Source organism: Gopherus evgoodei, chromosome 1 (genome assembly GCF_007399415.2).
Source record: "Gopherus evgoodei ecotype Sinaloan lineage chromosome 1, rGopEvg1_v1.p, whole genome shotgun sequence".
NCBI lineage: Eukaryota > Metazoa > Chordata > Testudines > Testudinidae > Gopherus > Gopherus evgoodei.
In genome coordinates this window covers 112,706,233-112,733,080 of record NC_044322.1, presented here as the reverse complement: position 1 = coordinate 112,733,080, position 26,848 = coordinate 112,706,233, and the positions used below count along the sequence as shown (strand labels likewise).

Genomic DNA, 26,848 nt, shown 5'->3' with positions numbered 1-26,848 from the left:
TTTTTATGTTCTTAATACTGCATGGTAAAAATTACTACTTTTGTTGGATAGATTTTCCAGAGAAAGGCTGAAGAAATTGAGAATGATGCACTCTCACCACAAGAACAAGAAGAGTGCAAAAGTCACCTGCAAAAGAGCAGAGACTATCTGTTAAAGATCATTGATGAAAGTTTTACAGACACTTCAGTAATTGAGAAGGTATGTAATTTGGTTTGCTCTATAGTTTATTACTGATGGAATCCTTTGCATCAGCAGGAAATCTGTGTTTTAAATTATCCTTTCAAAATTTGATAGAGCATTAACATTTTCTTCGGTGAAGTGTTTTGCTTTACAAACCAAATTCAGTACTTAAGAATGAACTATGCATTCAGAAGGTCTCTGCATAGTTTGTTCCTAAAATGGAGGTGGCAACAGTTCTTTTCTATTTTGGAAATACTTCGTTATGCACATTTTTTAAAAAGCTTTATTTTAAAATTGTGAATCAATACTGTAGTCAAGATCCTTTTATTTTAGTTCAATTTAAGAAACTTTTATTTTTGGACAAACATTAGGCTGCGGTTAGAGTGGAGATGAAATATTTGACTGCATTTAACTCTGTATCTTTGACTTAATCCTAATCAGTCAATGCTTACAAGGTGGGGCTGCTGAATCAGGAAAAGACACATTTATATACTACTCCTGGTTAGATGAATCTTTCTACTGAAGTTCATGCAGAATTAGGGTGAAATTTTAATAGTAAAAAGTGCAATGTCATGCATTTAGGGATTAATTACAAGAATTTTGGTTATAAATTGGGGACACATCAGCTGGAAGTAACAGAGGAGGAGAAGGACCTCGGAGTATTGGTTGATCACAGGATGACTGTGAGTTGCCAATGTGATATGACTGTTAAAAAAGCTAATGCGGTTTTAGCATGCATCAGGTGAGGTATTTCCAGCAAAGATAAGGAGATGTTAGTACTGTTATACAAGGCACTAGTGAGACCTCATCTGGAATATTGTGTGCAGTTGTGGTCTCCCATATTTAAGAAGGATGAATTCAAACTGGAACAGGTACAGAGAAGGTCTACTAGGATGATCCGAGGAATGGAAAATCTGTCTTATGAAAGGAGACTCCAAAGAGCTTGGCTTGTTTAGCCTAACCAAAAGAAGGTTGAGGCGGGATATGATTGCTCTTTATAAATATATCAGAGGAATAAATATTAGGGAGGGAGAGGAATTATTTAAGCTTGGTACCAATGTGGGCACAAGAACAAATGGATATAAACTGGACACTAGGAAGTTTAGACTTGAAATTTAAACAAAGGTTTCTAACCATTGGGGGAGTGAAATTCTGGAACAGTCTTCCAAGGGGAGTAGTGGGGGCAAAAGACATATCTGGCTTCAAGACTAAGCGTGATAAATTTATGGAGGGGGATGGTACGATGGGATAGCTTAATTTTGGCAATTAATTTAGCAGTTGATCTTTGTTTATCAGCAGGTAGATATGCTCAGTGGTCTGTGATGGGATGTTAGATGGGGTGGGATCTGAGTTATTACAGAGAATTCTTTCCCGGGTGCTGGCTGGTGAGTCTTGCCCACATCCTCAGAGTTTAACTGATCGCCATATTTGGGGTCAGGAAGGAATTTTCCTCCAGGGAAGATTGGCAGAGGCCCTGGAGGTATTTCACCTTCCTCTGCGGCATGGGGCATGGGTCACTTGCTGGATGATTCTCTGCAGCTTGAGGTCTTCAAACCACGATTTGAGGACTTCAGTAACTCAGACATAGGTTGGGGGTTTGTTACAGGAGTGGGTGGGTGAGAATCTGTGGCCTGCATTGTTCAGGAGGTCAGACTAGATGGTCATAATGGTCCCTTCTGACCTTAAAGTCTGAGTCTATAATTATATCATTTAATATTTTTGTCCTATGTATAGTGATGACATACATGCAGAGTAGTCATTGAGTTTTGGAACAGACAATAAATCATATGTCATGTAAACAATAGTAGTTGACAGTGTCTAAAGTTGTGGGAAACTGACAAAGATTAGCATATTAAAAGCTAAAAAGTTCAGGTTTTGCATTAGTAAAAATATTTGGATCTATTTGTTCAGATAGAGGAATAGTCATCTTGATATGTGGTATTTTTACATGAAAGTCTATTTGCTAATAGTGCTTTATTACTCCAGTTGCACTTGAACTCAAAGTGAGTATATCCCTAAACCTCTTTGTGCACTGCAATTCTCTCCCAGTTACCAGTGTCAATAGAAACTGTTAAGGAGATGCTGGATACAGTAATTCAAGAGCTTGGGGATTATGGCGAAGAAGAAAGTCCTGTCTTCAAGAATGGCCTATCCCGAACTGTAGATTCAGAATTTAAACACTCCACTCCATCACCAACAAAATTTTCTTTATCACCAAGTAAAAGCTACAAGGTATATCAAATAACACACACAATTCTTCTGAAATGTATTGTTTTTAATTAATGTGATAAGAGTCAATCATTGTTCTTTCAGTTCTCTCCCAAAACGCCCCCTCGTTGGGCAGAGGATCAGAAATCTTTACTTCAGATGATCTGTCAGCAAGTAGAAGCCATTAAGGTAAATAAATCCTAATTGAGTTTTTGTATCAACAGATGTGTAGTGAAGAGCACTTCAACATTGGATTTGGTACTAAAGTTAACATTAGATTACAAAGCTCAGACTGTTAAAAATTTAAGTTAAACTTCTAGTGTGTGATGAAATTTCCAGTTATATAAATGGAATTAAAGTGGTTAAATCTCTGCATAATTTGAAGAGTATGGGGGCAAGTGTCAGTGTATAGAAATTTGATTTCAGAAGCTGTGAAATTAGTGCGTAAGCAGATAAAGGCATCCTTCTGTGGGACCATACACTGAGCATGTGAATTCTTCTTCTCGTACCTCTGAAGCCATTAATGATAAGAGAAAGATGGCTTTAGTTGGATGGTTATAGAGGCAAGACAAAAGCACTATGTAAGGTATTAGTTTCAAGTGTACTTAACATTGAATTGGGTAACTAGTACTGACATCTAAAAATGGATTTAATTTGTTCGACCTATTCTGTGCCAGATTGGTTCTTTTACCAGTTTATTTTATCTTGCACTTAAGCAGTAAAGTTATGGAAGTCCAAAAATAAAACAAGAAATTCATTTTTGTTGTTTGTTTGAAATATAGTTAGGTCAGTGATAATTTAATCACCATTTTCTCCATATTTTAATTTTCCTAACAACCTCACTGCTGCTGACTCGATGCAAAATTCTTATTCACTATTTCCTGTGTTAGCCTTGTAAAATTACACTTGCCAGGCAAGCAATTGTTTCTGCCTTTTTAAAGGGCCTTTGTTATAATAGGACAGTCTTTCAGATTGTCTCACTATCTTTTTGTTGCCCTCTCTAGTGCTTCTAATGGTCCCAGAGAATGTGAAATGATTATGTAGTGTATATAATAAACCTCTTCCTCCAAATATTAAAGTACATTCCACTGGACTAAAGCACCGGGTCTAGTCCTTTGCACACTTCTGGAACATTCCCAAATCTGAAACTTGCCAGACAGCTACATAGAGTACTTTCTTTACTTTCATTAAACATTGTCCTTGATCTGGCTGCGAGAACAGATGCCAGATTTGGTAGGGCAGTGTTAGTCATTGTTTGGCTAAAGTGGGATCCACACGGATGACAACATCGTTACTATAAGGCAAATAAAAGTTATTCTGCAACATTAGTAAATTTTCTCTGTTAGCATATTATTGGCTCCCTATCTTTGCATCGCTTCAAGATTAAAAGAAAGTAACTCAGCCAGTATATAACTAAAAATGTTTCAGTGTACCTGAGCATCCTTTACCAATATTTGCTAAAAAATCAAGGGCAAGGGCAGCTATCCAAGTAAAAGCTTATCCTTTGGCTCCTCTCTAAGGACAACGTTACACGAAAAATTTGTCTCTAGCTGTTCTTGTTTCAGAACTGTTCTTTTTAGTCTACTAATGTGTGTGACTGGAGGATTTAGGTATTTTATGTAATGTTGAATATGGCACTTTGGATGTGTTCAGTTCATTTTTTGCTAGTACTTGACTTTTTTTTTTTAAATGTACATAATAGGTTTTGTGTACTGGCTCTGCAGTAGACTATATTAATTCATACAAAGTGACCTCTTCGGTGTTAATTGCTGCATATGATAAACAAAAACAGCTAGACTAATCTCTTCCTTCAAAACTGAGGCTTAGGTGGCAAGGGTATCCAGATAAAAATCAGAGTTTGTTAAACACCAAAGTAAAACTGAGAATTTTTAAAGCTTTGCATAGATAGTACTTACATCAAAGTAAACATCTGCTTTAATATGCAACAATACCTGTCTTTAATTTTAATGTAACACTATATAAATACTCTCTCCTGATAGAATGAGATGCATGAAATGAAGCTCAATAATTCCAATTCAAACTTGTCTCATCGGTGGCCTGCTGAAGGCTATGGCACAGATACAATGTCAGATGGCTATCAGGGAACACAGAACTTTCATGGAGCTCCACTAACAGGTAAACTGGTGTTGAGGGTTTAATAAGTTACTGTATCTTGTTTTCAGAAGACCTTGGTCAGCTTTTAAAATTACTATAAATTAGGCATTTAAGGTTTAAACACTGCAAAGGAGTTGAAAAATACCTTTCTGTTGAAAAGTATTACCTGCCTTTTGAAGATGGTTCTCCTTTTTTTTTTTTTTTTTTTTTTTAAATTGGAGATATACCAATCTCCTAGAACTGGAAGGGACCTTGAAAGGTCATTGAGTCCAGCCCCCTGCTTTCACTAGCAGGACCAATTTTTGCCCCAGATCCCTAAGTGGCCCCCTCAAGGATTGAACTCACAACCCTGGGTTTAGCAGGTCAATGCTCAAACCACTGAGCTATCCCTCCCCCCATTTTGGGTAATGGCAAAATAGAATTACACTCTTGTGTGTTCTCTCTTAGTTGCTACCACTGGCCCATCAGTCTACTACAGTCAGTCGCCTGCATATAACTCTCAGTATCTTCTCAGAACAGCTGCAACCAATGTAACGCCAACAAAGGTGAGGAGAGGTCTGTTAATTTACTGCTTTGAACTATAGTCTTTAACAATTTTCAGCTACTGTACGTGAAACAGATTGTTCCAATGAAGGCTTTTAGGGATAACTTTGTGTGATAATCATACTTGTGTGGATTATGCTCAGTGCCCAAATGTGGATGACATACTGAGTCAGTCCTCTCAGATTCTAGTGGTGTGGGAGGGGAGAGAACCATTTACATTCATATTTGAAGTATACATGCTCACTATAAGTTATCTTCTGTTGAGAAAATCTTTAACAATACCTAAGATCTGTTTCTCTGTAGGATGAGAAGAAGTTTTGGGAGTAGTAGAAAGGAATAGAGAAAAACAAGCAGTATCTTCTCAAGCAGCTAGGTGTTTCTATAAAAAGCTGTTCTGCTTCACTTAATATTAAGGTCTATACATCTTTTTTTTTTTTAAGATAAGAACAAAAACATCATCAAACTTTTCAGGGCAGGGATTGTCTTATGTTTGGATGGGCACTACCATCCAACAAATAGAAAATAATAATCTTTCTGTTTTTAGGCTCCTGTCTATGGCATGAACAGGCTTACACCTCAACAACATATATATGCTTATCAACAGCCAATGCATACACCACCACTGCAGAACACCTCTGCCTGCATATTTCCCCAAGAAATGTATGGTGGTCCTTTGCGTTTTGATTCTCCTGCTACTGGAATTCTGTCTCCACGTGGTGGTGATGAGTATTACAATTACAGTGTTCCACAAGCAAGCACAAATCCACCATTGCCTGAGCCAGGCTATTTCACAAAACCTTCAATTGGTCCTCTGGTTCCAAAGTCTGCAGAATCAAAGGCGACAGAATTTGGGAAATCTACCTTTGGGCAGCCTGTACCAACAGAAGGAACAAAATCCTCTTTCACAACACCTGCACAATCAGCTCAACCAACCACTTTTAAATTTAATTCTAATTTCAAATCTAATGATGGAGACTTTACATTTTCATCACCTCAGATTGTAACCCAGTACCCGAGTGCAGCTTTTAATAGCAGTGAAAGCCTCTTGGGTCTTCTGACATCAGATAAACCTTTACAAGATGATAGATACATGGGGCAAAAAACAGTTCATGATCATACACCAGGCCAAAGAAATGCTTTCAGTTTTGGTAACAAAAATATTTCGGGCATTTCGTTTACAGAAAACTTGGGACAAAACCAACCTAAAACCTCAGCTTTTGGCAAGGGTGACATGTTCAATTTCCAAGATCCTGGAAAACCAGTGTTTGGAACCCCAAGTTCAGATCTGGCCAATAGAAGTCATGAAACTGATGGAGGAAGCATCCATGATGCCGATGATGATGATGATGGTCCACACTTTGAGCCTGTAGTGCCACTCCCTGACAAGGTTGAAGTCAAGACAGGTGAGGAAGATGAAGAGGAATTCTTTTGCAACAGAGCAAAGCTGTTCCGTTTTGACACAGAATTGAAAGAATGGAAAGAAAGGGGCATTGGAAATGTGAAAATATTGAGACATAAAATATCTGGGAAGATTCGGCTCCTTATGAGGCGGGAGCAAATACTGAAAATCTGTGCAAATCACTATATAAATACAGATATGAAATTGCAACTAAATGCAGGTTCAGACAAGTCATTTGTATGGCATGCTTTAGATTATGCAGATGAGTTTCCAAAACCTGAGCAGCTTGCCATTAGATTCAAAACACTAGAGGAAGCAATGCTTTTCAAGCAAAAGTTTGAAGAGGTGCAGAATATTTTGAGAGCCTCAGGATCAAATGTTGATACACCAGCCGTTCAGAGTGTTGGGACTATAAGAGAAATAGCAAATCAGGATAGCAAGGAGCCTTGCAAAACTACTCCTGGAGCCCTGAATTTTGGATTTCGCTTTAAGAAAGAGGAGATGTGGCAGTGTAATGTGTGCTTAGTGAAAAACAGTTTAACTGCTTCCCAGTGTAGTGCTTGCCAGGCTCCAATCCAAAATACAAACAGTTCTGTAAAGGGACCTGATGGCAAAAGCAGTTTTACAGTTACATCAGCTGCATCTGCACCAATATCCTTTTCCTTTGGCAGGGAAATCCCATCCACATGTGCTACTAGTGGATTTGGGGAACAGTTTATGTTGAAGAAAGATCAGTGGGCTTGTAATGTGTGTCTGGTTCGAAATGAAGCTACTGATAAGAACTGCTCAGCATGCCAAAGTCCGAATCCAAGAAACAAGGAAATGCATGCTGTACCATTACCTGACACTTTTGAAGCTTTCAAACCCCACACTGATGCCACACATGATAAATTTGGATCAGTTTTTGCTAAAAACGGAGGCCACTGGGATTGCAGTGTATGCTTAGTAAGAAACGAGCCCACTGCATCTAAATGTGTTGCCTGCCAGAATCCAAATAGAACTAACGTGCCAGTATTTGGTCAGCAAGCTTCATTTAAAATTGGCCAAGGAGATGTTCCGAATACTACACAAAATGATTTTGGAGCTGCGTTCTCTAAAAAAGGAGATCAGTGGGATTGCAGTGTGTGCCTAGTCAGAAATGAAGCAAGAGCTATAAATTGTGTTGCTTGTCAGAATCCCAGTTCACCAAGTCAGCCTGATGTGTCTACATCTACTATTCAAGCATCTGCTACTCCTGGAGTTGATTCTACCACTGATGCCAGTAAACCCCAGAAAAGTGGATTTGAGGGACTCTTCACTAGAAAGGAAGGGCAATGGGATTGCAAAGTTTGCTTGGTACGAAATGAGCCTGCTTCATCTAAATGTGTTGCCTGCCAGAATCCAAATAGAACTAACATGCCAGTATTTGATCAGCAAGCTTCATTTAAAATTGGCCAAGGAGATGTTCTGAAGACTACACAAAATGATTTTGGAGCTGCATTCTCTAAAAAAGGAGATCAGTGGGATTGCAGTGTGTGCCTAGTCAGAAATGAAGCAAGAGCTATAAATTGTGTTGCTTGTCAGAATCCCAATTCACCAAGTCAGCCTGATGTGTCTAAATCTACTATTCAAGCATCTGCTGCTCCCGGATTTGGTTCTACCACTGATGCCAGTAAACCCCAGAAAAGTGGATTTGAGGGACTCTTCACTAGAAAGGAAGGGCAATGGGATTGCAACGTTTGCTTGGTACGAAATGAAGGTTCTTCAGTAACCTGTGCAGCTTGTCAAGCACCAAATCCATGTAATAAGCCTGTTGCTGATGCCCCATCAACTCTTACATTTGGCCTTAAAAGCAAATTATCTGAACCTGCTGGAGGACAACTGGGAACAGGTTTTAAGTGTGACTTTTCTGAAAAAGATTTTAAATTTGGTCATACAGAACAAGGAAAAGCACCTTCTTCCTTCACCTTTCAGATTCCTTCAGATACTGAAGTAAAATCTGCAAAAGAAGGATTTAGCTTTTCAATGCCTATGCCCGCAGGTGGATTTAAATTTGGCATACAGGAGCCTAGTAAAAATATCACAAAGGATGAGCCACCCAAAGAAAGTTCCAATGATTTCTTAAACAGTGGTAATGAAAAAGAGAAAAGGGAGAATTCCTCAAAGGGTGTAACTGGTATCCAGTCTCATAACGTCTCTAACAAACTGAACAGTGATTTAGTTTTTGGCCAGAATAGCAGCACTTTCACTTTTGCTGACCTTGCAAAAAATACTTCTGGAGAAGAATTTCAGTTTGGTAAGAAAGATCCAAATTTCAAGGGTTTTTCAGGTGCAGGTGAAAAGTTATTTTCCTCACAGAGTTCTAAACTGGCTCACAAGCCTAATACTTCTGTTGATCTTGAGAAGGAGGATGATGCATATAAGACAGAGGACAATGATGATATCCATTTTGAACCTGTAGTCCAGATGCCTGAAAAAGTGGAACTAGTGACAGGGGAAGAGGATGAGACAGTGCTCTATTCACAAAGAATAAAACTATTTAGGTTTGATCCAGAAACAAGCCAGTGGAAAGAACGTGGTGTTGGAAACTTGAAAATTCTTAAAAATGAAGTTAATGGGAAACTAAGAATGCTAATGCGACGTGAACAGGTACTGAAAGTATGTGCAAACCATTGGATAACAACTACTATGAATTTGAAATCTCTGTCTGGTTCAGACAAAGCATGGATGTGGTTAGCCAGCGATTTTTCTGATGGAGATGCAAAGTTGGAGCAGCTGGCAGCTAAATTCAAGACGACAGAGCAGGCTGAGGAATTCAAACAGAAGTTTGAAGAGTGTCAGAGGCTGCTGTTGGATATTCCGCTGCAGACCCCACATAAACTTGTGGATACTGGTAGAACAGCTCAACTCATACAGAAAGCAGAAGAAATGAAAAGTGGGTTGAAAGATCTCAAAACCTTCTTGACAGATGATAAAACTAAATTGACAGAAGAAGAGAATAAAAACTCAACCTCAGCCAGTAGTACCTCTGATTTAATTATAAAGCCACATGCTGAAAGCACTGGGCCTACTCTGGAGTGGGATAACTATGATTTACGTGAAGAAGCACTGGATGATAGTGTAAATAGCTCTGTGTATGCCTCACCTCTGGCAAGTAGCCCTGTGAGAAAAAACCTATTTAGATTTGGGGAGTCTACAACAGGATTTAATTTTAGTTTCAAATCTGCCTTGAGTCCATCAAAATCTCCTGCCAAACAGAATCAGAGCAGGTTGTCTGTGGGAACAGATGAAGAGTCTGATCTTACTCAAGAAGAAGAAAGAGATGGACAATACTTTGAACCTGTGGTACCTTTACCTGACCTTGTAGATGTGGCAAGTGGTGAAGAAAATGAGCAAGTTGTCTTCAGTCATAGAGCTAAACTTTTCAGGTACGATAAAGATGCCAGTCAATGGAAAGAAAGAGGTATTGGGGATATAAAGATCTTACAGAATTATGACAACAGACAAGTTCGTATCGTAATGAGAAGAGACCAGGTATTAAAACTCTGTGCTAATCATAGAATAACACCAGACATGAACGTGCAACAGATGAAAGGAACTGAAAGAGCCTGGGTCTGGGCTGCATGTGACTTTGCAGATGGGGAAAGAAAGGTAGAGCTCTTAGCTGTGCGATTTAAACTACAAGATGTTGCAGAGTCATTTAAGCAAATTTTTGATGAAGCAAAACATGCCCAAGAAAAAGACACCTTGATTACACCTCTTTCTTCACGTGCCAGTACACCAAGAGAGTCTCCATGTGGCAGAATTGCTGTAGCTGTACTGGAGGAAACCACCAGGGAGAGAACTGATCTGAACCAGGATGGCGATACCTCTGATATGACACTGGAGGTTTCAGAGATGTCAAGCACTTCTGAAACACCAACAAAAACGGTGGTTTCTCCTCCAAAGTTTGTATTTGGTTCAGAATCGGTCAAGAGTATTTTCAGTAATGAAAAATCAAAGCCATTCACATTTGGAAATACTTCAGCTACAGGATCTCTATTCGGTTTCAGCTTTAACTCTCCTTCAAAAAGCAAAAGTGAAGAGGATAGTTCAGTGTCTCAAAACATAATGCAGAGAGAACTAGAGCTCACAGTAACTGAGCCTCAGGAAAGCTACACTGCCAATCAGAAGCCTACAGACAACAAGGAAGAAAATTACTTGGTTACATCAGCAGCAGGATCATCTACTTACACATTTAAAACACTAGAAAAAGGTAAGCATTGCCCGAATTAGCAACTGTTTATGCTAAGTAGAAGTTTTACTTTCTTTGAGAAGATTATTGAAAAATTTGTCATGGAAAGCAGTTAGTGGCTTTTTGTTGCAATTCAATGAAAATACTGTATCTTGTGTCCTAGTAGTAAAAGTAAACTATTCTCTTCAGTAGTTGCAAACTTCATGTTTCTTGCAAATAACTCTTTAGCTTAAAACCTTATGGTTTTGTTCTTTGCTTACAATTGTTCTTTTTGTGCATAGTGAGGGCGCAGAGGATGTCTGAACTACTGTGATATGTCAGCATTACTCTGCCCATATCTCAGAAATCAGACGAGCTAGTAATTGGGCCAAAATTTTCAAATGTGGTTGCCTAAAGTTTGGAACCGGAATCCGTAAGTTGTACTTGTACCTAAATAGATAGTCTTGTCAGCACTTCTGAAATTATGGCTTTTATTTTGGTACTTGAATACAGATGCAGGGACCTGTTTTTAGACAATCATGTTTGAAAACTTTAGCTTCCATTTCTTTATGGAGAGGCACAGTGGTTTAGCTGAAACCTGCCATAACGCAAGAACATGAGTGCTGCTGATGTATTTTTATGAGATGGTATTAGTAGAATGGTGTAAACTAGATTTTTGTCTTACTGATTTTTTCTAATCAGATTCCTAAATTTTTCAGCAGCAAAGTGAAATATTTAAGTCAGGAAAATTGTATGGTATATGAAATTTAACTCCAGTCTCTCATGTGATCAAAGTGCAGCCCACAGCCAGTCATTTCAGAGGTCTGGCTTGAAGAGGCTGCACAAATCCTGGTATTGGTCTGTTGTCTTAGCAGACAGAGAATGAATTATGTAACTTAGTGATTTATTTGTATCTTCTGCTGGGAAAACACGTGGGCTTCACCTTTAAATAGCCACCTACAACTTTACAATAGAAACTGAATATTTCATTGTGTTATATAGATAGTAACATTTTAGCATATTAGGGCCCTATCAAATTAATGGTCCATTTTGGTCAATTTCACAGTCATCCATTTTTAAAAATAATTAATTTCATGATTTCAGCTATTTAAATCTGAAATTTCAGTGTTCTAATTGCAGGGCTACTGACCCAAACAAGTTGTGAGGTGGTTGCAAGATTATTGTCGGGGGTTGTAGTACTGCTACTCTTACTTCTGCGCTGCTGGTGGTAGTGGTGCTGCCTTCAGAGCTGGGCAGCTGAAGAGCAGCGGCTGCTGGTCGGGAGCCCAGCTCTGAAGGCAGATCCGCCGCCAGCAGCAGAACAAAAGTAAGGGCAGCACGGTATGGTATTGCCACCCTTACTTCTGTGCTGCTGCTGGCAGGGTGCTATCTTCAGAGCTGGGCACCTGGCCAACAGCCACCATTCTCTGGCTGCCCGGCTCTGAAGGCAGCACAGAAGTAAGGGTGGCAATACTGTGACACCCTCCACCCCCCAAAAAAAACAACCTTGCAATCCCCCTGCAACTTCATTTTGGGTCAGGACCCCCAATTTGAGAAACGCTGGTCTCCCCTGTTAAATCTGTAAAGTATAGGTAAAAGCACATAAGACCAGATTTCACGGTCCATGATGAGTTTTTCATGGCCATGAATTTGGTAGGGCCCTACGTATTATGATTGTATTGGCATTTAAAAGGTGGGCGGGGGGGGATGCAGTCAAATCAATTTTGTTAAATAGAAATACTTTGACTAAAGTGCAGTCAAAATTGGACAGTGCAGAATTTTAGACTAACAGTGGATTTAAAAATTATGAAAAGTATGCTGATCTATGTAGTAAAGTATCCTGGTAGGAAAAACTAGATAGCTGGTGCTTGTTTACATGCATTGGATAGATTGATAAATAGATGCAGCAGGCAATGCAAATATTCATTAGCTGATTGTGATCTCTAGATATTGGAGACATACACTTGAGAACATAGATATGTTTGTGCCCATCTAAAAGTCCAAATAAACACTTACACCTACATAATTTATTTTCTAGGATTTAATTTTAGTCTTTTTAAATCTAATCCAATGGCCTTTTGGACCAGCACACCTTCCTTCCAGCCTGATAGTAAAGGTATTTAAACACTGCACTGAATGTGTGATGAAATCACTCGTTAGCTGGTACTGACAATTGCCCAATTGTGGCAAAGCAGTTGGCTATATAATGGTATGAAAATTTAAACAAATTTAATATGCATGCTGAAGAGCAGTAGTTAGAATTAGTGTGTCTTTGACTTTGTACCTGCCATAGCAAAAGAATGTCTCCCTACCCTCTGTTAGTTTCGGTCTTTTTTAATTCACACAACTGGTGGTCTTGGAGTGCTCAACTTGGTAGACTTTTTTGGCTTTTGTATTGCTTCAGATTTACCATAGAGACTCCAGATCTGCTTGCTAAAATCTTCCTTAGGAAGATGAGGAGAGGTATGAGAAATTACACTGAGTATGCTCAGGATGTTGGAATTTCTTATGAAGAGGGTTTCAAACTGGCTCAGTTCCATTCCCAGTGTCTAACCAGTAAGAACTATATGTCCTTAAAAATAAGCATCTGTGAAATGGGAGGCAGAGACAGCTGTCCGGAACTCTTGAGTTTTTCCAGCTAGTGTCTGAATTGAATCCACCTGTCTGCTATTGGAAGCGTTCAAAAGTTTGCTCACTGCTCCCCTAATTGTTTACTTTTGGCCCTTTTCATTATTAAGTCATAATTTGAGATTGGGAGGCCAGTGCTCTCTACTCACCCAGTGTGTGGCTGCATAAGGAGTTGCTCTGCACCTAACTTATTTTTAAAAATAGACTTTTGTTGGATGACTGACTACTTGCTGAATAAACCAGGCTGGTGAGAACTTTTGGAACCTTTATTTTTATTTTTTTCCTTTTAAAATAGTAATATAACTATTGAATTTTTTTTTTAATTGGACACACAATGTCTCATACTTTAGTGCTGCAACAGTCCTCAGTACGAAACATATATAACCAGATCTTAAAACAAACACATGGTATAATCTAAATACATGCAGTTCTACCTAGATTAAGAATAACTTGGTCAAATGTTGTCTCCATAAAACAAATACTTCTCATTGTTCTAACAATATTAGTTCCTAGAGTATCAAAAAAGTGTTTTCCATCAGTATAATCTGAAAAGGTATATTACATGCTTCCACCAATAGTAATTCTTTCTTTATTAAAAGCAGGGCTGGGTCCAGCTTTTTTGCCGCTCCAAGCAGCGAAGCATGGGGGGAAAGCCCTGATCTGGGGGGGAGCCCCGATCTGCGGCCGTTCGGCAGCAGCTCAGCCGCTCCGCTTCATTCTTCGGCGGCAATTCGGCAGCCGGGAATGAGGGACCTGCCGCTAAATTGCCGCCGAAGACCCGGACGTGCCACCCCTTTCCATTGGCCGCCCCAAGTACCTGCTGCCTTTGCTGGTGCCTGGAGCCCGGCCCAGATTAAAAGAACCATATTGCTATTTCTAATTTTAATCAGATTCTAAATTTAAAACCCTCAGTTCATCTCATTTGTTGTTTGTTGAAATAAAGTAAATATCCTTGATTCTTTCCTCCGGCTAAATTTGTTCTTTATTATCTTAGTCGTCTTCCTTTACAGAGGAAAAAGTGATGAATATATAGTGTAGTTGATATTTTTAAATGTTGAGTACCCATAACTTGATATGATTTGTTTGTAAAAAGAGGAAAAACTAAAATAGGAAACACTTTCTGATCTCACATTCACAGGATTAAGTTGCACAAAATATTCCCTGATCTTAAAATGAAGCTTGTACCTCAAAATTTACTTTAGTGATGCTACATTAAGGTGCATTGTTACATGGAAAACAAAGAACCCATATATTTTTTTGGAAGTTTCAAACTGTTCTTAACTTCCACAGGTAGAGACTATAACATTCTACAAGATCTAGTTCAATAGGTTCTTCTGCATTACAGACCTTGGAAATACGGTGTGAATTTTATTCTCTTTAAAAAATTGATACTAAAAAAATATCAGAATCCACATTTGACTACAGCTGAGCCTTTGAATGTACTGATCTGATGGGGGTGGGAGGGAATTAATAGAGGACACCTCTAAAATCTGCCTTTCAAATCCAACCCATTAAAAATGTAGTCAAGGATTACGGATAGTGATATTTCTTTTTAGAAACAAGTTAGAAACTCTAGCTCTTTCCTTCCAGCCTTGGCAAAAGCAGCCCTCTAGAAAAATGTAACTATTAGCAGAACATAGTAGTTCTAACCCCCCTGCCAAATTTATCACCCTTAGAGCAAAGCAAGGATGTTTGTTAATATAAGCCATCTGGAAACCAACCTCTGAGTCTTTCAGTAACATGACCTAATGATATCAAAGTATTTACAAAGAAAACTCAGTTAATCTTCAGGTCTACAAAATCTTCAATATCAGTGAACAAAAAATCAGTTCACAGCTATTAAACACTAGCAGCCCAGACTCAGATACTTCGTTCTACCTAGTCTTGACATCAGTAAGTTAAAAGAAAAGCAAAATGCTAGGACAGCAATGGAGAGCTGCTTTGGATAAGTAATGCCTCTTTTCTAATGTTATGGAATGAACACTATTGATGGATCATAATTACTTTCCTTGTATCTGCTCAGTCTGCAGAATCTAATTTTGGTTTTGTGGTAGTTAAACAGTGGTGTATAAAATTTCTCATATTTGTTATATAGCTGTGTTGGAAATGTTATAAATAGCTCAGCCACGTCTATTCATATAATTAATCGGAAAATCAGATTTTGGAATGTTAATAGCAAAACATGAAACAAGGACAAATTGACTCTTCTAAAGCAACTAAATCTGGCTATATTTTAGGTCAGTTATCTGCAATACCTGTTTTGTACCTTTTCTTCTGAACCATGCATTTTGTGAAGTGGGCATTGGATTACTAGGATGTTGCAATGATGCCAAACAAATATTGGACTCATTCTTGGATGATTTTGGCCACCACCTTGCTTAATCTGAACAGACTTTTCTGTTTAGTACACTACGGTGTACCTTGAACGTATTTCATATTTGCTTTATTGCATGGAAGTAATGTATGTTTTCTGCATGTCTGATTTAATGATGGTTTACTGGAAGCTTTGTGTTCATGAAAGATGCTGGATTGGCAACTTCGGAACTAAAATCCTGTAGCTAGCCATCGAATGGGTGCAGTATGGCCAATAGCAGCATGAGCTTTCCCAACTCTACCTCAGCTTTGTTCTTGAGGACACACCTCTAAGGCTATTCATACCAAATTCTCCATTCTCTCTTTTGAGGGTTAATCTCACTATTAATACTACAATAAACCATGTTTTTAACCAGATATGACTGATGAGGGGTTGTGCTGAAACATCCTGAGGTGGGCTTGATCAGAGGAAACTTTCATGTCAAGTATGAAACTTGGTGTAGCTCTGTTTGAGTAGTTGGAGCATGAACAAAAAAGTAGGATTTTTTGGTACTTGGAGCTCTTAACTGCTATGGTTTTAAACCCAGCCTTGATGTTTAATTCTTGAACTAATTACTCTCCCTTTGGGAGTTGGGGGGAGAGAATCTTCAAAAGATGTGCTATGCAAACTGTTCTCCTTTTTAGAATACATAAAGCACATGGAAACTTTACTGTCTAGGACAGGGATCGGCAGCCTTTGGCACATGGCTGGCCAGGGTAAGCCCTCTGACAGGATGGGATAGTTTAACTGCCGTGTCCTCAGGTTTGGCCGATCGTGGCTCCCACTGGCCGCAGTTCTCTGTCCCAGGCCAATGGGGGCTGCGGGAAGCTGTGGCCAGCACATCTGTCAGCCCATGCTGCTTCTTGCAGCCCCTGTTAGTCTGGAGCGGCTAACCATGGCCAGTGGGAGCCACGATCGGCCAAACCTGCGAACACGGCAGGTAAACACACCAGCCCGCCAGGATGCTTACCCTGGCGAGCTGCGTGACAAATGTTGCGGATCCCTGGTCTAGCAGCAGCTACTCTTTAGATTTCATCTGCACTGCTCTTCAGAAGCTGTGTTAAACTAGTGCTAATAGTATAGTGGAAGTAGAGTAAGATCTGGACAAACAGGATAATTCCTTGGATGCCCAAGTCCCAGTGATGAGCAGTGATTGTTGCAGTTCAGGATTGAGGTGTCATCATCTCTGTAGTATCTAAAAGCCTGAAAGGATATAAATGTGATTTTTGAGAACCAGGGAGTGTTTTTTTAATGAGATATTTTGCTGGCTGCCAGATGTTGTGTGGTTTTGGTTTTAAGGTTTAAATAGATTTTTGGAAGTCCAATAGAGCTTGGCTGGCTCAATCTGTTTACTTCTATGAATTTGACATTGTTCTGTTTGTGTGCTGGTGGAGCTTTACTTACTAATTAGATGTTGCTTCAACATACATGTCAAGGGGCCAAAAGCCATGGTTGTGGTGCATTATACAGGCTTAGATGTATTTCCCAATGTGACCCAATTTCTTTTGCGAACAGTAGACCTTAAACTGCATAGGCATGAAAAGAAGAATTGATGAAAAAGGTCATTCTAAAAGTTAAAGGACCAAGAAAAAGAAACTTCCAAACTTCTTTAAAGATGTTAGATGAAATCCTGGCTCTCAAGTCAACATCAGAACTCCCACTTCCTTCAGGCCCAGGTTTTAGCTATTTTTATTTACCTAGGCAAAAGTGTACACAAGCTGGGCTTAAACCCTTTCTTAAGGAATGTATTCACTGTCAACAATCTTGATTCAAGTTTGTCTGTGTTGTAGCATGGTAGCAGATTTTTCTGATTCTTAACGCAATAAAAGTTGCAACAATGAGTAGCTGACAATCAGCTGCCACATTCTCTTACCCAGTGCTTTCTTAGGTATGTCTTCACTACCCGCCGCATTGGCGGGCAGCGATCGATCCAGCAGGGGTCGATTTTATGTCTAGTCTAGATGCAATAAATGGACCCCCAAGTACTCTCCCGTTGACTCCTGTACTCCAGCTCAGCAAGAAGTGCAGGCAGAGTCAACGGGGGAGCGGCAGCAGTCGACTCACTGTGGTGAAGACCACCACGGTAAGTTGATCTAAGTACGTCGACGTCAGCTACGTTATTCAGCGGTCAATTCCTGCTTTAGGTATCACAAAAAGGAGGTTTGGATAAATAATTTTTTAGCTTCTATGCTAACTTTTACAAATTGCACATTAGATTTTCTTGCTTTATTTAACTTTAGTACCTTGATCCAACTGGAAATACAACACCAATTTTAGAGCCCTCCATTGGTAGAAGCTTTTCATTTAATTGGAAAATAAAAGGTGGTAAATTTGCAATTACTTTGCCAGCAGCCAATTTGAGTAGTTTGGCTCTGGAAGAATCTTCACAAAAAGGCTTGTCTAATATACCTTCTCTTCCTAATGTTCAAACCCCTTCCACCTCCTACCCTCAAGAAAAAACTCATACCACCTAGATGTTATAATGAAGTTTAAAAACAAAGTTTCCAATTATACTGCCAGAACCAATAGGCAGGGCAAAATAAATTAAGTTTTCTACAAGTTGCGTAACTTAGATCAATTCCCCCTTCCCCCGCCCCCAAGTGTAGACCAGGCCTTAGTAAAAGCAGAATGGGCAGCTTTGGTAGTACAAATGTTGGGGAGGGCGTGGAAATAAAATCAAAGGGATGTGCAGAAAAGATGGGAGTGAGCGAAGGTAGATGTGGCAGTCAATCTAGCTGGAGAAAGTAGTTAATTAAAATGGGCTGAAAATCAGTCCTAATTACACTTGTATGCTTGATATGATCCTGTTCTTCCAAACAGAGGAGGGGAGTAAGAATAATTTTAACTTGAAATTTGCATGTATTGGGTGCATAGCCTTCCTTATTACTCCATCAAATCTATCGATGTAGTAGCTAACAAGAAGCCCAATTTTTTAATATAGAAAGTCTAATATGTAAAATATTGAGCTCCTGCTTGAGATTTTTCAGGAATTAAATCCCATTTGGAGAGACTTTTTTAATTCATCTGGCAACAGTTCCTTGTAGACAAATCCAAGTTTCTGTCCGTAAATTTAGGTCTCAATCATACAATTAGATCTGTGTGTATGGAATCTGGTGGGGGCTCTGAATGTGCCTGTGGGCCCACCTGTGCAATTCCGGTTGCAGGATTGTTACTGAGAAAAATCAGTTGGGTAGTTACACTTGCAAATGTGCAAGAGAATAGGAGGTAACAAATTTTGGCATTCAATTTAGTTCAGTCTCTACATTGCATCTTTAAAAGTGAGTTTTAATAAAATTATGCTCCTTTGCTCTAATTCAAAGTACTCAGCATGCCAAAAGTACCTACACTTGACTATTTAAATAACTTTCTAAATTTAAAATGCATGCAGCAGTTGGGTCTGACTTAAGTTGTGTGATGAAAATAAACAGAAGTAAGGACTGTGAAGAGTGAAGCATGCTTTATATAGGCTTGCCAGGTGTCCGCTCGAAAAGGGACTTTGATGGCTCTGGTCAGCACTGCTGTTAAAAAGTCCAGTTGACAGCGCAGGCAGGTTCCCTACCAAGCTCTGTGCAGCTCCCAGGAAGCTGCTGGCATGTTCAACTCCTAGGTATAGGGGTGGCCATGGGGGCTCCGCGCACTGTCCCCGCAGCTCCCATTGGCCTGCGCATGCTTCCATCTAGGAGTCGGAGAGGGAGCTTCTGAAGAGCTGTCCAAGGTAAGTGCCCTGACTTCCCTCCTGCACCCCAGCCCTGAGCCTCCTCTCACACCCGAACTCCCTCCTGGAGCCCACACCCCAACCCACTGCCCCAGCCCTGAGCCCCCTCCCGCACTCGAACTCTCTCCTGGAGCCCACACCCCCTACCACACCTCAACCCCCTGCCCTAATCAGGAGCCTCCTCCTGCACTCTGAACCCCCCATCCCAGAGCCTGAACCCCTAGCTGGAGCTTTTACTCCCTCTGCACTCCAGCCCCCACCCCATAGTCCTTTATGCACTCCAAACCCTTCGGCCCCAGCCTGGAGCCCCATCCTAAACTCCTCATCCAGGCCCAGAGCCCACACCCCCAGCCAGAGCCTGTACCTCCTCCCATACCTCCAGCCCGGAGCCCCCTCCTGCATCCCAACCCCCTAACCCAGCCCAGTGAAAATAAGCTAGTGAGTGAGGGTGGGGGAGAGCGAGGGAGAGAAGGGAATGAAGTGAGTGAGGGTAGGGCCTTGGAGAATAGGATGGGGCAAGGGTGTTCTGTTTTGTGCTGTTAGAAAGTTGGCAACTCTAGCTTTATGCCTAGTGAAAAGCATGGTGAGACACGTAAGTATTTACTAGTGTGTGTTGATGTCGGAAGGACACATTCCTTTCTTCATACTAAATCCCTTTCTCTTAGTGCTCTGTCATAATTTTGATGCTTAGTTTCTTGTGGCTCTATATATTTGCAGCTTACATGTGTTCTCTAACTTTATCTTCAAAATTACTTTAACTGTAGAGGCTATTTTCAGATTTGTTCTCAAGCATGTTCATTTTGATCCTGTTAATCTTTTTGGTTTTGTAACAGTTGAGAGGAAAAAAGAAACTGATGTAGAACTTCCCTCTGATGTACTCATTGTTTATGAGCTAACACCTACCCCCGGACAAAGAGCTCTTGCTGACTCTCTTAAACTACCTTCAACATTCTTCTGCTATAAGAATAAGCCTGGTTACTTAAGTGAAGATGATGATGGTAAGGGGCTGTAAATTTGTTTATCCACTCTGGGTTAACTGTGAAGCAATAGTCGTATGCTTTGGCCTGACCAATAGAAATTTACCTTTTGGGGATGTGGGGAGGGCAGGTCTCTTATGCTCTGAGGAAACATTATACCTGTTCTGAAGACACAGTGCTCCTGTCTCTTGTGGCCAGAGATTGTGTAATGAGATCTTCATGTTACTGTTGTGTAGCTCAACTCAGCCATATATGCCTTACTACAATTAAGTTATCTCTTGGAACGATAAAAGGGGATTCAGTGCAGTATGCTCAGGACCTCATGGGTCTGACACCAGAAGCACCAAGAATGGCCCCTATCTTCCTGAATCACAATTGGCTGGATAGACCATGGAACCACAAATGAAATGTGTTCTGCTCTTCTGTCTGACCTCCCTATTAGGAGGCAATTCTGGGAAAACATGAAATTATGAACACACGCCATTCGTATCCCAAAACTTAAAAAAAAAAAATAAATAAAAAAAAAATGGAAAAGTAACAGAAGGGGTCCCCCAACATCCTCTTAAAGTAAATCGCTTTTTAAAAATAACTAATTTTCTGAAAATCCTAATGTCAAGATGCTAAATGTTTCAATTCATTTATGAACCTGGTTGCTGCTGAGGACTGTGATTGTCTAACTTAACAGAAGTTTGCCCTGAGAAATAAATACTTCATAAAGACTTTGTAGCATATTTATAAATCAACACATTTAAATATCCATTTTCTTTCTGATTCCTTATCCAATTTTGCTAATTAACAGCTGCTTATGTGTAAATTTTTCCTTGTTCATCTCATAATCGTGCTATGAAACTACTTGATATAAAAGTATTTTGGGCATCATGAAACATAAGACTGAATTTGCCCCAAAATCAGAACTGTCTATATTGAAGGCGTTTTTCAACATTTAACTAGATCAACAAATACATACACAGCAAGAAATATTTAGATTATTTTTTTCCTGTTTGGCTGTTCCCTTCTTAAAAATTAGAAGCTAATGTGAATATGCAGCTCATGATTCCATAACCTGATTGACTTGCAAGTCTGAATAGGGTAACTAGAATTGATGGTTACCAGAGGATATTTGGTGTGAAATCACTGACTCTTTTCAATTCTCTGTCTTTAAGATGAAGACTATGAAATGGCTGTTAAGAAACTTAATGGAAAGCTATATCCTGATGATCCCAAAGAGCATAAAACATCAAAAGATCCTGCGCAAGGTAAATAAAAACTTTGAAACAGAATTTTCAGCCACACCCTCTGATTTGAAAGTGTAACTCTAAACTGCTGCTTAACTTAAAACCTCTTAACACTGCTTTTTCATGTCTAAATATTTAGAGTAATCAAATCTGAAAAGCTGACATACTTTGTATTCTATCAGTGTTGCACCTTTTGTGGAGGGTTAGATACACAACATGCACTCCACTTCCAGAAATAATTTAAGATACAAAGTCTAGGAGAACGACTTAAAATTGGGCACAAGTTATAGCAGTTTCTTTAATTATCCTGGTATTGAACTTTTTGTGCACACTATGGTATGTAATTGATATGTATATGTATATTGAGGCAAATTTGTACACAGGAATAACTGGTTGTCAGGACCTACACTGTATTTACTAAATTTATGGCAGGATGGAATACACTGACATACTCAAAATTCCATAATGACTGAAACATTAAAGAAGTTATTCTATTTAGAATTGCATAGGCTTCCTGTTTCAAATAGAGAGAGCTGTTCTCTGGAATGTAATAAAAATGAACATGAAGCCCCGAAGGCTTTAGAACTACACACTATAAATCTGGTGGAGCATTTTTCCTCTAGGTTGTCTTAACTATACTAACTATCAGAAACCAGCAGAAGTTTCTTCCTGTAAATCCCAATAACTTCTCTGCATAAATTTTAAACTTTACAATCTCAGCACTAGTATTTTCATCCTTAGGGTTATAAAGTAAGGAAGGAAAGCGAAGTAAATTCTCCCTAGTCTTCCAGTGACTGTCCACATGGATTCCATTCTTCGTATGTGGCCAGCAGTGTGTATTTGGGCTGCACCTGTGCCTTACATGTCGTCTTGCCCTACCCCAGTGCCAGCCAAGGACATAAAGGTTGAAGCAGGTCCAACTCACCATCCATTCCATAACATCTGTGGAAACGCTGCAGTAGCAACCTTCTTCTCTGCACACTGTGCTAGTGTTACCTAATTGGTTGATTTGGGGTTCGTTAGTATCTGCCTACTGGCAGAAAAGCCCCCCAAAATAATTTTCACTTAAGTTTGTTACAGTAGACACTTCTTCCTCCCCTATACATGGACCTAACACGATGGCAGAAGCTAAATTTGACATTCAAGACCAGTTCTTCATGTGAAGGTGTGACGCCTATTGAGGATGGCAACTCCTGATGTCTATTCAGACTAGAAAGACATATTCCCAAGTGGTCACTCATTCTCCAGGTGCACTCAGAAAGCTAGGGAAGACCATCTGAAGCTCTTCCTCCTTGATAGCTTGATGCAAGCTTTCTTGGAGAGGACACTCTAATAGAGGGTACTAAACCACAATCATCTAGTCCAGAGTTTCTCAGCCTATGGGTCGCATCCCAAAATTGGGTTGCCAGAATTTGTCAATGGGCCATGATGCTGGCTGGGCTCAGCTCCCCGTTCTAGGTGCTGCAATGATGCACTGAGCCATAGTGCTGCTCAAGTTTGACCCAGCCACCCTTCCACCATGACAATGCGGGGCCGGCTGGGCAAAATTTGAGTGAGTCACGCAGTAACCCCATGCATCATGTTGCAGCAACAACTCTCACAAATTTGGTCCGGTGAGCCGCTGAGCTGCAACCATCACTGAGTATTGCAACCTCAGTGGGAGGTGAGCCCAACCTGCCCTTCAGGACAGGAGCCAAGAGGATGTAGTTGGTGTGTCATGTTCTCTAAGGAACCCCCTCCCTGACATCAATTCCCCAGCCCACAGCCAGGTACTCCTCCATCATACTATCAATCCTGATCCCTAGATGTTTTCTCACTGCACCTCTAGGCCATTCTGTCCCCCAGACACCTGTCTATATCTGGCGAGAGCATCTGGAATCTTCACTCTGAGCATCCTGCATGTCGTCCCCCTCCCCAGTGGATCCCTGTGGGTCATGACAGGCCATCAAGGTTTACAGATGGGTCCGGAGCCCTAAAAGGTTGAGACCTATCCATCTAGTCTGTCCTTGATTTCCTGTGGGCTGAGATTCCAACCCTAGCTCTTTGGCCTCATCTAAGAGGCTCCAGTCAACTGCAACCATTCTGGCATTGACATCACTAATAGGCAGAAAGGAGTGCTGCTCTAGTGAGGAACAAGGCACAAATTACCTTCTCTGATGCCTAATAAGCTAATACCAAGAGCCACCAAACTTTTGGCATTTTGAACTGATCTTCCTACAGGCCAAAAACCTGACAAGCCCTCTTCGGGTGCCTCCGTAACAATTTTCAGGAGAGCAGTTTTTATCCACTAAGTCTGTGGACTGCATTTCTCTCCACACCAGGTTTCTCAGTACCCAGTGCCTCAGTTTCTGAAGACTTGTTCCTCCCACTTGAGGTGCCTATCAGAACAATTTTCCTCAATACCAGCTAAGTTGTTACCCAAAGCAATCACGGTACTACCAAGTGACTGATCTGTGGGCCTGGTACCAAGTCATCTCTCCTTGAGGATGGTGATATCCAAGCACATCTCCAGAGTTGTTATTACATCAGATTAAAGAGGTATCCCCAGTACCCACCTCTCTCCTCTTCAAAGGCAGGGCACTCTGGATAGAATGAGCCCTCCATTAGAGGAAGCGTATTCCTTTTTGTCATCATGTAGACACAGCAGCAACTCATCATGCACACTGCCACTCTCCTCTCCTTGGATAGGGATTCTAGAGAAAACACCAGGAGAGGTAGCAGGAAGATACTTGGAACTCCTGGAACTTCCCCCTCACCCTCATGTGTCCCCCCATCTCAGTATTTATATCCCTTCCAACCATGACCCTACTGGACACCCTGGGATGTGCAGCTATACTCCTAGAAAGCCTACATCCTCTACTGTCTCGGGGCTAAATACCCTTACCCAAAGAGAGATTATACGGCATCTTAGTAAAGCCAGCTAGTGCAGACTTAGTTACAGGAGAGGCAAGAGGAGGAAAGTGAGGAAGAATATCAGCTGCCTGCTGAAGAACTGGTCCCTGGTGTGGTGGTCTCATTCTCCCTTGATGAGGCAGTGAATCCCCTTTGCCTGGCTTGGTGGATGACTTCAAAGTGTTCTAAGATATCATTAGGTGCATGGCAAAGATGATCCAGGACATACCGCAGAAAGTTGTAAAAGGAGAAATCACAAACTCCTGGACATCTAAAACCCTTCCACACCCTGCAGGTCCCCATCACTAAATAATGGACAACTGGAACTCACAAAGGACCTGAGGCACAGACCAGCATCTATTTCAGCTGTATCAGAACAAGCTGACAGGACATGCCATCATGTCCCTTCCCATCTCGAGGCTTCCATTTCTCCGCCAAATTTTTACAACCGAAATTTCAGGGATTCAGTCAGAACAGAGAAATCATAGCCTTGAAGTTATTAGCTTCAGTTCCAAAGTTATGTGGCACCTTTCATGAATAGACTTGATCTGTAGGCACAAACAAGTTGTAAATTAATGATCTAAAAGTTAGTGGTACCAAAAGTAAGGGCAAGAAATGTCATTTTTGTAGAAAACTTAATTTATTTTGCCCTGCCTATTGGTTCTGGCAGTATAATTGGAAACTTTGTTTTTAAACTTCATTATAACATCTAGGTGGTATGAGTTTTTTCTTGAGGGTAGGAGGTGGAAGGGGTTTGAACATTAGGAAGAGAAGGTATATTAGACAAGCCTTTTTGTGAAGATTCTTCCAGAGCCAAACTACTCAAATTGGCTGCTGGCAAAGTAATTGCAAATTTACCACCTTTTATTTTCCAATTAAATGAAAAGCTTCTACCAATGGAGGGCTCTAAAATTGGTGTTGTATTTCCAGTTGGATCAAGGTACTAGAGTTAAATAAAGCAAGAAAATCTAATGTGCAATTTGTAAAAGTTAGCATAGAAGCTAAAAAATTATTTATCCAAACCTCCTTTTTGTGATACCTAAAGCAGGAATTGACCGCTGACTCATACTCTGTGTCCTAGAAACTTTTTGCTTCAGAACTCTGCTCTGTTTGCTACTTTTCAGTAACTTCTGATGTGCTGTCTCTCTAGGTATCATGGGAGAAACTGAACCAGAGAATGAGAGAGAGTGTTTTATTGTTTGGGAAAAGAAACCAACTCCTGAAGAAAAGGCTAAAGCAGAGACTCTAAAGCTTCCTTCTACGTTTTTCTGTGGTGTTGGTAGTGATACTGATGAGGACAATGACAATCTGGAAGACTTTCAGACAGAACTTAAAAAAGTTCAAGAAGCCAAAGTAGGAACTAAAATTCAAAGCATGACTTTTCTAATTCATTTTGGTGGCACTAACTATCAACACTGAAATAGCATTATGAATACCGTGTACATTTATTGAAATATTTTAGCTTTTTAAAATCAAATGTCTGGTGTACGCTAAGAAGTAAGAACAAAATAGTTTCCCCTGTACTGAAATAAGCTCAGTAGGGTGCCAATCAAATCTGTGGTAGAAGCATCTGAAATTTTGAGACCATTTATGAAACATTTCCTTTCGATTTCAGTCCCAGTGGGTTAGTATTCCTTAGGTTTCCCTGGAGATTTTTTTTAAAGTAAATAACAAATCTAATCTCAGATAAAATTTTTGAAGCTGTTTGTAGAAACCATTTTTTAAAAAGCTTAAATTGCAGAATTAAAAAATGTATTTGTGCACAATAAGATGCATTTAATATATATGGGATTTCTAAACACACTAGCACTTCATATTTTCAAAGTCCTTTAAAATCACTAATAGTCAAACTCCCTGCAAACTTAGTGTGGTTGACATTTTATAGAACTGAGGATTTCACAGCAAGAACTGTTTGATTTGTCCATGGCTATGAAGCAGGTATCTGGCAGACCTGGAACTAAAACTTGAACCGTATGTCTTCTAGCCTCATGTTCAATCTTCTGTCCAGACTACTCTTTTCCCCATTCTCTGTCCCCAGTACAGTGAAATCATAAGCACTTCATAGCTTTTGAGTGTGCAAGAACTAATTTCAAAGATTCAGAAAAAGTAAATGATCTAACAGTATTTAAAGAAGAATGTGAACATAAGGACACTTTGCCAAGTTAATAGTAGTGTTAAGTGATTTAAATGTTAAGTTCATTACATTAACAAAAAATTCCTTCTAAAATCTTTAGAAGTCTGTAACCTGTTAGCCTGCTTGTTCAAGCACCTTGGGTATTAATTTTTATTAATATTGTTACTTGGTATATTTTGTTAGTGTCAAAGGAAGGGCCCTGGATCCCAAAAACTTTTCCACTTGGGGGAAAAAACACATTTTATAAGCAATGGAGATGTTGGATTGCAATCTGTGT

The 26,848-nt window shown here is 40.0% G+C and overlaps 1 protein-coding gene across 2 annotated transcripts in view; it reads left to right on the top strand.

The window, feature by feature from the left end:
- RGPD4 (RANBP2 like and GRIP domain containing 4) overlaps positions 1-26,848 on the top strand; it is a 66,504-nt gene that overhangs the window by 30,918 nt on the left and 8,738 nt on the right. Inside the window, exons 15-24 of one of the 2 annotated variants that reach the window (XM_030569381.1) lie at positions 52-198; positions 2,230-2,412; positions 2,494-2,577; positions 4,389-4,524; positions 4,951-5,048; positions 5,591-10,679; positions 12,676-12,753; positions 20,167-20,331; positions 21,474-21,566; positions 25,588-25,790. In XM_030569381.1, coding sequence (XP_030425241.1) covers positions 52-198; positions 2,230-2,412; positions 2,494-2,577; positions 4,389-4,524; positions 4,951-5,048; positions 5,591-10,679; positions 12,676-12,753; positions 20,167-20,331; positions 21,474-21,566; positions 25,588-25,790 — 6,276 coding nt within the window. The remainder of the gene's footprint in view (positions 1-51; positions 199-2,229; positions 2,413-2,493; positions 2,578-4,388; positions 4,525-4,950; positions 5,049-5,590; positions 10,680-12,675; positions 12,754-20,166; positions 20,332-21,473; positions 21,567-25,587; positions 25,791-26,848) is intronic. The other variant, XM_030569391.1, reaches the window with a different exon arrangement.